Raw genomic sequence first — 12,121 nt, forward strand, 5'->3', positions numbered from 1 at the left:
CGCCGCCGTTGACCCTGGCCATTGACCGAGTAACCCAACGTTCCTACCAACTCCCTCTGCAGGAATGTGTTTTTCTTGGCAATGTCCTAACCAAGAGCACTTTTTTTAGGTCAATGCCTCTAATTTGCACATTCCTGATTCATGTATTCCTATCATTTCTATAACATCTTTATTCATGTGAACTTTCAGATTTTGTAAAATTCTTTGCCATTGTTCGTTTAAATCATAAAATTCGTGCCAAATGGATTGAGGTCAAAACCTATCCAGTTTAATTCCTTAAAGAAATGTTGCTCGATATTGGTATGGAAAATCAATAGTTGTGACCATATGTGCACTGCATGACTGGTCTCAAGTCTTCCACCGCTCGATAACTATAGACCTCGAGTTTATCTAATGAAGGCTATGAGTGACCGTAAACCTCATGACTTAACCAACCACACATTAATTTTTTGACAGTTAAAAGTGTTGCCCCCCAATGATGGTATACATATTTTCAGTCATAATTTGTTGACATAGGTCAAAGGACAAGTCGTTCATCGCTCACCAACACCTTCAATAGCGCTTCACTAAATTATTTAGATACAACCGGCAGTCTGGTCCAATTCAACGCACACTAGAATGTCAAAGATGCACAATTTGTGCTGAAGTTTCAAATCCAGACACAGAACCAACGTGTAAACATCACCCCATACACAAGTCTGCTTCGGCACTGTATTGCCAAACCTTTTGCTACGACGCTTCTAGACTGTTCAGCTTATTCAAAGATCTCCGAGCTGGGGTTGACAGAGCTGGGATTAAAGGGGTGAAGGGCAGTTCAGCTAAGCAGCCAACTTAAATCGTCCCTCAAAGTGCTAGAATGGGGCCCAAGCCCACCATAAACAAGGAACAAGCTGATGAATAACAGCTCAACAGCCAGACCACTCGGCGGACTTTGACATCAGCTTAAAGTGGTTTTACGTAGTTGATCGCATGTCAATATTCGTGCCAAACGCGTGGTTAAAATGTTTACAAACTGAAACGACCCATTCCGATCACTCGTGTAAATGCGTCGAGAAATGAAAACTAACCAACTTGCTGCTTTGTTCGTGTCATTAAGTGCAACAAAATACATAAACAAATGAAAATCTAGTGATGAAAAACTTTATTTCACAGACTCCAAATAAAACAGTGCAACGTTTGGGTATTCACTCACAACAGGTGCCTCATTGAGCTACGGTGTAAATGTGTTGTGGCCATCATCAGAGGCCCTCAGTACTCCTCTCCTTCCTCCCCTTCTCCCTCGACCGAGTCGACGCCAACCTCCTCGTAATCTTTCTCCAGGGCTGCCAGATCCTCCCGAGCCTCGGAGAACTCGCCCTCCTCCATGCCCTCTCCGACGTACCAGTGCACAAAAGCACGCTTGGCGTACATGAGGTCGAACTTGTGGTCTAGACGTGCCCACGCCTCCGCAATGGCGGTGGTGTTGCTCAGCATGCAGACGGCACGCTGCACCTTGGCCAGGTCACCTCCTGGCACAGCCGTCGGTGGCTGGTAGTTGATGCCAACCTGCAGAGAGAAGAAAAAACAGTTTTCAGAACATGCACAGGAATTATCGAACAAATCGATTTTAAGAATTGAAAAATGAAATGGCAACAGCTGATTAACTGTATAGGATACCTTGAAGCCAGTGGGACACCAGTCCACAAACTGGATCGAACGTTTGGTTTTAATGGTCGCGATTGCAGCATTGACGTCCTTGGGCACCACGTCTCCTCGGTACAGCATGCAGCACGCCATGTATTTGCCGTGGCGAGGGTCGCACTTCACCATCTGGTTGGCCGGCTCAAAGCAAGAATTGGTGATCTCAGACACCGACAGCTGCTCATGGTATGCTTTCTCGGCAGAGATGACCGGGGCGTAGGTGACCAGCGGGAAGTGGATGCGCGGGTAGGGCACCAAGTTGGTCTGGAACTCGGTGAGGTCGACGTTGAGGGCGCCGTCGAAGCGCAGCGAGGCCGTGATGGACGACACGATCTGGCCCATGAGGCGGTTGAGGTTGGTGTAGGTGGGGCGCTCGATGTCCAGGTTGCGGCGGCAGATGTCGTAGATGGCCTCGTTGTCGACCATGAAGGCGCAGTCAGAGTGCTCCAGGGTGGTGTGGGTGGTGAGCACCGAGTTATAGGGCTCCACCACGGCCGTGGAGATCTGGGGCGCTGGGTAGACGGCAAACTCCAGCTTGGACTTCTTGCCGTAGTCAACGGACAGGCGCTCCATGAGGAGGGCGGTAAAGCCAGAGCCTGTGCCGCCACCAAAGCTGTGGAAGATGAGGAAGCCCTGCAAGCCTGTGCACTGATCCGCCTGGAATTGGGATGCATAACAGTCAGATGAACTCCAAACTGAACCTCCGACAATACTTTCGTCGCAGATTTTTACCAAAATTATCAAGCATATTTTTTATTCCACCATTCACCTTTGCTTGGGTTGCACTTACCCAAAATGGTCCTTTCCAATTGTCACTAGTTTTTAATATTCAATCGATGAAATAGACTTCGGAGTTTATATGGTTAGGTTAAGGAGTGCCCAAAACTGCTTGCTTTTCCCACCATGCATCTGGGGTAGACAGACAGCAGTGCCCAAGATCGTTTTTTCTTGTCCATAAAACTTCCCGTTTTAGTCTAAGCGTAAAATAAAACAAGTATATTTTGGAGTATATATAACGTACCAGCTTACGAATGCGGTCCAACACCAGGTCGACAATCTCCTTGCCGATGGTGTAGTGGCCACGAGCATAGTTGTTGGCGGCATCCTCCTTGCCAGTGATGAGCTGCTCTGGGTGGAACAGCTGCCGGTAAATTCCAGAGCGCACCTCATCTGCAGCAGAAAGAAAAACATAAAAAAACATCGTCAATCCATGCCCTCAGAATGCAATGCCAAGAACTTTGAGAATCGACCAGCTTAAAAAAAATAATAACACGCAGAAATTACTTTCGTCGACATTTCTATTTTGACAAGTCCACGTTTTCTCACCCACTACGGTCGGCTCCAGGTCCACAAAGACGGCGCGGGGCACGTGTTTGCCAGCGCCCGTCTCGCTGAAGAAGGTATTGAACGAGTCGTCGCCGCCGCCGATGGTCTTGTCGCTCGGCATCTGCCCATCGGGCTGGATACCGTGCTCCAGGCAGTAGAGCTCCCAGCAGGCGTTGCCGATCTGGACACCGGCCTGGCCCACGTGGATGGAGATGCACTCGCGCTGTGCGGGGGAGATAAGAGATAATGGTGGTGGGTTAAGATGACAACAGCTATGTCGACCACATTGCACTCGACCGTGCACTGGGATAATTCGCTGGCTATTCAAGCATCAACTGGATTGCTAAGAATCTCAACACCAACTCCCCACCAAATGAAAGAAATACAATTAAATGTCTTTGTCAACAGGACACATAACTTGAAAATATCACACAAAACGCACAAGCATAAATGATAATAAGATAAATCACTCATTTAAAACCAACTAAAAGCCAATTGATAGTGTTTTTTCCAAGAGACCTGGCTTACAAAGGCTATACAGGCAGGCCCTTGCTTTGTTCTCAAGATGCATTCCAGGACAAACGAGTGCTAAGCGAGTCGGCACTAAAAGGGGTCATTATACTGTACTCACGGAGTGCAATCTACTGTACTCCTACAAGGCAGTGGTGGGATACGAGGTTGGATCTGCTGCTGCACTCTCAATCTGGGTCTTAGTGATCCCCTCCCCTCAGTCAATATTTCTATGGTGAGGTTTATTTTAGGTGGAGCCTGAGACTCTACAGGTCTCTTGAGTTCTCACCTGGCTAAACGCACTGTAATAACATTGGAATGTGATCGTGACCACGAAACCATGACAATAAAATATCGCTCTCGTTGGCCGAACGAATGATGGGGGCGGGTACGTTTCCTCGGCCGGCGCTGCTGTCTGTTCATTCACAAGCACTTTTTTGTAGATACAAGTATTTTTTATTATCCATAATATAGGTTTTTTTAGGGTTAGATCGCGTAAATATAAATGTGTCGTTAAACCCGCCACAGCCAATTAGTAAGGTTTGTCACATAAACAGAACATGCCAATTCATTACGAGTACAGCACACCGGTGTGTTGGAGAGCAAATCCACAACATCTACAATGAGTACGACGTTTCACGAGTAATTACAACTAGCATCATAAGGTGGACACAGCCAGATTATTTTGAATTATTTTTTGTTGTTGAAAATGTTTCACCAGGTCAAAGAGCGCAATAACGAATCGGTGTTCTACGGGGTCGCTCGAAGCGAGGTCTGCCCGTACAATACAATGTCAAAAATGTTGCAATATCTAAACATTACAGCGAACATGATAACATTATAATTGACATTTATTTGTATGGCGCCTTCAACTAATGTCTCAAGGGGCTTTATTACAATGTATTAAGATAAGTGAGTTTAACTATGTCATAATTCATAAATTGAAAATGCATGTTCTCTTCGTGGGGACTAGTCCATCCATGAGCAAACTAACCGCTACTTATAGTAATAGGTTTTTACCCTTTCAACTGGTACAAAAACTGACACCTTTATACAAGGGGTCATGTTTGCAATAACCACAACACAAGCAGTCAAAATGCTTTGTTTGCATTTTGACTGCTTGTGTTGTGGTTATTGCAAACATGATCCCTTGTATAAAGGTGTCAGTTTTTGTACCAGTTGAAAGGGTAAAAACCTATTACTATATTTTGCCACTGGTAAAGGAGATGTCTCATAGTGTAACCGCTACTTTTTGACGTCGCCATTCCTCTTTGTTCAATGTAATGAATGTATTCGAAAAACACTGATAACAAAAACATAATCTGCGCGTTCAGGGGGCAATACATCGATGTATAAAATAACAAAATTATCTCCCATCATTCTGCACCCACTGTTGTTAAGCCCTCGCACCAATGGCTTTCGAGAAACTCAGCCTCAAATAAGGACGTGAGCGAGTAATCTAGCGGAAAGCTGATAAGGCACCCGAGTGTTGCCAGAGTAAGGCCAGATCAGCCATGTTAAGTCGACAGTCTCTTCTGCTCAATGTCACACAGTACTGTATATATAGGAAGAAGACCCACTTACAGAGCTGACCGGCTTCATTTTCCCCCACCAACAACCCCCTACAAATATCGCACACCTACCCGGCAACGGGCTAACCTCAGTGGCCCAGTGACCTCCGAACCAGTCCTGCTGCAGACTCACCACCCACCCCTTGAAGCAACCGGCCACTGATCGCCACGGCTAATTATGGTCAAATAACCATCGCAAGGCACGAGGAGGCCCTCCTCCAGCAGTGGGCTGACAAAAAGATCTGTCCACGCCAATGCGTTGTTTCCCATTTTTGCAGCGTGAGTGGAAGTGCAGCAGTGGTTAAGCGGTTAGCGAAAATGTACCCTGAATCTAATTCCCAGCAACTGTGAACATCAACCGTGCCACCGGTCCTGGGAATCTCCCTCGCTGACCAGCACGGTTGAAGTGTGGTCAGACAAAGCCTCAAGATCGACAAGATGGCTTTCATCCAGCGGTTGGATTAACAGAGATTGTGAATGACCATTTTATAATATCCCGTCACTCTTAAAACCCATTTTTCCACGACACCGTCCGACCCCTGACCCCTAACCCCTGGCTCTATGTGGGGCACACGTGTGCGTTTCCTTCCACCCCCCAAGGCAACTGGAGGATGCTATTATCCCGCCAAAAACACAACCCATTGCGCAGAACTAAAACAATTGCAGACATTATTCCAGCCCAGGGATGTTTTTCCACGCCCCCACCGCAGCTGTTGTACCACAAGGCGATGTTTTGGATTACAAGTACATTCATTTTTGCATTCACCATTTTATTGTTCATTGGAAAACGCATAAGTATTTGTGCAAGATAGACCAAGGTGGTGCATTCACGTCCCTGCTTGCGTCTCTCATACACACACTGGGCTCGCTAAAGATGCACTGCCCTTAACTTTACCAAGTTTAGGACCAATTTAAGAGTCGTTATCTCTCGTACACACAATGACCTTTATCCAGACGGGCAAGAGGCCATTACCTGTTTCACAAGATAAAATAGGAATGTATTTGAAGTATTCACCCTTTGTGCAAGGAAGTGACTTTAAACACAATAAACCTAGTTAGTTATCGTTTAAACCGACCAACATATACATCATCAACCTACTGTCCGAACAGTTCAGGAGTTTCGATGGATTACATAGTCGAGTTGAAATGATAAAAAGGAGTTGGAAAATCGTTAAAAAAATAAATGACGTTCATGGAAATACAATTCGCAACTCGAGGCTGGCAACAGTTCAACAAACTAAAGAAACATCCTTTGATGAAAAAAATATCCCATTAAGAGGCTGTCATCAATCCACTGCTGGATGAATGCCACCCATCTCACCGTGTTGGTCATGGAGGGTTATTCTTTGTTTCTTTCGGTTAAGTCACGTCTAAAGATAAAATAATAAATTAAAATTAAATTTTTTTATTTTAATTTATTATTTTATCTTTAGACGTGACTTAACCGAAAGAAACAAAGAATAATTCCTGCAGTCACAAAAGCTCCAAAATTAAGATCATGGAGGGTTGTGGTTTGACAATACTTCACCACACTAGTCAAGCTGCAGGATGATGAAGGAATACCGCTAGCTTGTCTAATGAATGCATTTAAGAAACCGTGTATACGTAAACATGTTTTTATTAGTCGAATTGAATTACATTGCAGTTACCTTTTCAGACTCGTGAAGTTACACAGGGCGTTAATGCTAACTTGTAAAAAAATTCATTAAGATGCCTTCTATGCTCATGAATTACAATTAACACGTTAAGTACTCGGTAAATAACTAACACAAGACTTCGATTTAAAGCTTTCGTGACTGCAGGGATTCATCTTCTTGGTTCTTTCGGTAAAGTCACGTAGAAGGGGAAGAATAAAATAATAAAAATAAAACATAATAAAATAATTCTCACGACGTTTCGGCCACAACGCAAGCAGCCGTCCTCAGGTGAAGGACGGCTGCTTGCGTTGTGGCCTAAACGTCGTGAGAATTATTTTATTATGTTTTATTTTTATTATTTTATTACTTCCCTTCTACGTGACTTTACCGAAAGAACCAAGAAGATAACACAAGACTGCGACCGCTTAAGGACTTCATCCAGCAGTGAATTGGCAACTAACAAAACAATTTAACTTGAAAATTATTTTTATTCGTGCAAAATTCCTGCCAGTTATTTTATAACGGCCAACTGCAACTCTTTGCCAATAACAACTGACCACTGGGTGGGGACAAACACATAATAACAAAGTCCTCATTGGCAGTAACTTTGAACAATTTGAATAATTTCTCCCCGCGCCTCTCTCAAAGACAAACACATACGGCGACCGTGGAATGCATTGCAAACCACTGCACAGGGAAAGCGTAGATGGGGGGTGGGGGGTCTTGGCTTCTTACCATGTTGAGGTTGACGTGGGGGGAAGAGGGAATATTCTTCAAAATTAAGATTAAAATTAAGATTGGAAGAGGGAGTCTTGGTGGTTATTACGAGAGGTGGTGGTAGGTGGTGGTAGAGGGTGGTGGTCGATGTCGCAGCCGTTGACGTTGAGACGCGCCACGTGTCTCGCCAACCGCACACTTGGAGCGACGTTGCCTCGCGCAACCGCTTATATAGCCGCGAGCTGAATCGCGTCGACCAATCACGCGGACGCCGCGCCCCCGCTCGCTCGTGATTGGTCCGTTTGAATTTGAATTTGACGGTTGGAAACTCAACGATTTAAATTATATTTCGATTTATGTTTTATTTTTATTATTTTATTACTTCCCTTCTACGTGACTTTACCGAAAGAACCAACAAGACTTAAATTATATTCTTGGTTCTTTCGGTAAAGTCACGTAGAAGAGAAATAATAATAAAATAATATAAATATTATATATATTTTTTAATATTTGTATTATTTTCATATATTCTTTTTTATTGTTTTATATTTATATTATTTTAATTGTTTCCCTTCTACGTGACTTTACCGAAAGAACCAAGAATATTAATCCTTGCAGTCACGAAAGCTTTAAATAAAATAAAAGAATTCAATTATTTTTGTTTGTAAACGGATTTGACTGAAATTAAGTCCGAATTTGTTTTATATATACATGTGTTGTAGATTTAGATCAAAACAAAAAAACAACACCCGTGTGAGAATCTAAAAGAACAATACATTTAAAAAATTCTGAAATGAAACTAAAATGTTAAAGTGAAAAACACCGATTTTAAAAGACGTGACCTGACATTGCTGACTGTAAAATGTAACAAGGACTTTAATTCCACAGAAACCCAAATAATTTGATGATCACGACTAAAATAAGTCCACTATCAGTAAATACACCATTGTACAAATTGGCTTTGATTGTGTCAATCATCCTACAATTTCATTTCAAGTCTCCTTGAATCCTCCCCACTCCTGACTTTCCTTTCAAGCCTATTGCGTGTGGACAGTGCGGTGTTGTACCATACTCTTGGCACGTCTATGGCTCCCCGCCTTCACCATCCTGCGCTGACTAGCGTGGAAGACTTTGCAGATTTTTCCTGGATTTTTCTGTTTGCGCATAGTCACTTTAAGATGTTTTCTTGTTCATGTTTATTGTTTGTTGCGGTTGCACCCGATTCAAGAGCTGAATGGCTCACAGGGTTTTACCAAATAAATTAAACTGGAATATTGTGATGACTGGAATACTGATGACGGAGACTTGTTTTGCCTCCGAAACGTCGTGATTCATTATTTTATTTATATTATTATTTATATTATTCTTATCATTTATTTTTACCTACGTGACTTTACCAAAAAAACCTATACAACATATCTCCTTGATGGCATGAAGGCCCCAATAACCGACCCACCTTTGGCTTAAATTGCAGACTCACCCATAACAATCTTGCCACTCAGCTACACTAACATCTCAGTCCAGCATCCTATCGGCCATCTGAACCAATGTTTTCCAGCAGCATTTGTGTTAGAGATTTTATATTTTATACCTATGTAAAGGAGAGCCGACACAAGATTGCAGGGGGTTTGTCCTTCAATCCCTTTCTCCCATCCACACCTGTCCCCAGCCATCCCAATCTCGCACCCGCCAAAAAGCCCCTTCTTCCCGCCCGTTCTCTCCTTATATCTCCTCGATTACCCCTCCCACTAACCCTCCTATTGGTGGGAATCCTTCCCCTGACACCCCTACACCTACGTGACTTTACTGAAAGAACCAAAGAGTATGAATCCTTGCAGTCACGAAAGGTTCAAATCTAGAATGGAATATTGTGGTCAAATAACTCACCGCCTGCATGGCATGGGCCATGGGGAGGGCCCTCATCTGGAAGTTGACCGACTGTGAATTTTTCCCCTACTATCAGCTTGTCACATTCCAGGCAATACTCCATTATGCGAGTTTTTGTTTACAAAAAAAATAGCAGCGAACATAAGAATGAGTCTGTAGATATGTTTAAGTCTGCTCTTCAAAGTGGCCTTCCCTCTTTAGTTTGGTCGATCCCTCTGCTTTCGTTTTCTGCTTTCCATGCATTGCACATTGGTATCCTAGGATGGAATGCTCATTATAGATTTGAATTATTACAAAGATATAAAATTTTAAAAACCTGAAAATTCTTAAAACCAGCAGAACTATCAAGTCTAAATTGTACGTGTCATTTCCCAATTAAGAATAGCCGAGTAAGTCTCTTGAACTGAGGTAAACACACTATGTTAAACTTCTTTCGCACCTTACAATTGCACTCGTCTCTTTGACATGCAAAACAGTAGCTTTAGTTACAGTGCAATACTGTAATTATTTTCAAAACATTGAAATGTACTGCCTACCTCACTTTACTCAAGTACTTCATGTAAATAAAGCAACGGGAAATGTTGACTCAATTTGCAAACCTAATTGTTGACAAAGCCAAAGCTGAGGTTTTTTTTTTGCTAGAAAATGAATGTGCCCTATAAACAAAAACGACTTTGCCTTTCATCAAAACAAAAGCGCTACATTTATCTTAGTTTGCAAAAAACATTTTTCCTGGCTCATTTCCAGAGGTTTTTGGATCTATGGTTGTTTCCAAGCTGTTTTTTTTTTGTCACGAGACTGGTCCCATTAACAGATAATTATGACAACCATTTGGAATGAGTTAACGAATAATGTATGTAAATAAATTGGCACTGTACAAATTTCTACACTGGCCCATAGACAATACAATACGAATGACATTTTACGATATGATCATTGAACTTTGCACTGGAATGGTATTTCACAAGAGTATTTGTCATGTTTTTTGTGCTTTGATGTACAGTTACGAGTACAATTAAAGATTGCTTAAAAGTTATTCAACTGTAGGTAAATCAATAACACATTCCAGCGGAGGGAGCTGGTAGGAACGTTGGGTTGCTCGGTCAATGGCCAGGGTCAACGGCGGCGTGGTGTGTTCCGAAAATATGCCCGACTGTGAGGGCGGGCACAAGCCGGCGTGAGTAGGTTAAACGTTGAGTTTTATAAGGGCACCACGGGGTGACCAGCCCCTCCCCACCCCTCCCACCCAGCCCCACCCTCCCCTCCCCACCCAGCCCCTCCCCACCCTCCCCACCCAGCCCCTCCCCACCTCCCCCTCCTCCCCTCCCCACCCAGCCCCTCCCCACCCAGCCCCTCCCTGCACGATGGACGGTCACAATAATCCCGTGGGCTGGTGGAACCAGTGGGCTCCAATCAATATAATGTGTCATTGTTACAACTTTTCCAACGTCAATGCTTATAATGCACATGCTTTCAGAAAACATTTTAGAAAGCACTAATTTAATGTGTAACCGCGTTTTTTATTTTTACTTTCATGATTATTCCTGTTTCATAAATATTTTACGGGAAAAAATTTGTATGAGCAAACAATCCCAAAATTATATTGTGCAACGGGAATGATTATCGTTTATTATATTATATTGTAGTCTTACGATATTGTGTAATTCCCAGCTGGCACACAAAACAATGAGGCAGATGCAGCATTTGTAAAGATTAGTCACCCACCGAAGTAACTTTGCTGCGTGCCAAATAATTATTTAGGGAACTGTTTTATGTGGAAAGAACAAGCCTTAACGAGTAGGGAATTCATATTTGTCGAAATCAACATCAATCAACTAGTGTTGTGACTCGAGAGAGAGTTAGTGTTGCATGAGCTAGCACATTGTGAGAACAGCATTGCCTCGGAGCTGGTACCTTGAACCGATAAATGGAAAAAATGTCAGCCTTGGGAATCTGACATAAGGCAAGTCCGGTCTTGATAATTCTAATCACATTGACGAACATTTGCCAAGCGGAAAAAAAATATAGACTCCAACGCACAAGTTGCAGTTAATGAACGGCAATCATTGAAGAATGTCAGTTAATTTAAAAATGCAGAAATAATTTACAGCCCCCGTTTTGACAACCCACTACTTTACATCACGTTGTAAATCCAGTTCTCCCAACACTTTGGGTCATTCGGGTTGCTTGGCCACACTGGTTAATGCAAGTTACTCGCCACCGATGTCAGTCGTGACCGGTAATAAACTCAGGTTACCTGCCTCATTAGGCACAGCACTCACCACTGCTTCACCACCACGCCACCAAATAGGTGAAATCTGTATGAAAATTGCTAGAGTACTGCAATTTCTAAATCGTACTTTGGATTGTCCCAGTGAAATAGGCTTGCAATAAAAGGGGAATTGCAAACTCTTAAGTTTCATATCGTACCTCCAGTTAGCATGTGGTTGGCTACACACGGTGCAAAAGTGCAACATGTATAAAGCAGAATCTCATGTAGCCTTGCAACCTCAAGGCTCCCGAAGACGGCAACCAAAAGCTACAATGAAATAGGGTTACCACGTGTTGTTTTCCCACCACGTACACCCGTATTGAATTGCCGTTTTGAGGAAGAACTGTAGAACCCTATCTGTACTAGACCAATGTTGCAGATTAGACCATCCTGGTATTTGGAATTTACCTGGTTAAAATATAAACCGAAAGCCTCCATGCCAGTTGCTTTGATGATACCTCACCACGATGACCAATGTTTTGAAGGGGGTGTGCCAAGCAAGGGTTGGTTGAAATTACTGT

The 12,121-nt window shown here is 43.1% G+C and overlaps 1 protein-coding gene across 1 annotated transcript; it reads right to left on the bottom strand.

Moving 5' to 3' along the window:
• Positions 1-1,124: 1,124 nt before the first annotated feature.
• Positions 1,125-7,648, bottom strand: LOC133351717 (tubulin alpha chain, testis-specific-like). The gene is made up of 5 exons (XM_061567138.1): positions 7,460-7,648; positions 3,007-3,229; positions 2,702-2,850; positions 1,657-2,337; positions 1,125-1,545 (listed from the first exon to the last, which is right to left on the bottom strand). The coding sequence occupies exons 1-5, from the start codon at positions 7,460-7,462 to the stop codon at positions 1,249-1,251; spliced, it is 1,353 nt and encodes a 450-aa protein (XP_061423122.1). The 5' UTR covers positions 7,463-7,648; the 3' UTR covers positions 1,125-1,248.
• Between the last annotated feature and the right edge of the window lie 4,473 nt (positions 7,649-12,121).

The sequence above is a fragment of the Lethenteron reissneri genome, chromosome 38 (genome assembly GCF_015708825.2).
Source record: "Lethenteron reissneri isolate LAM-NWPU_2019-01 chromosome 38, ASM1570882v1, whole genome shotgun sequence".
Lineage (NCBI taxonomy): Eukaryota > Metazoa > Chordata > Hyperoartia > Petromyzontiformes > Petromyzontidae > Lethenteron > Lethenteron reissneri.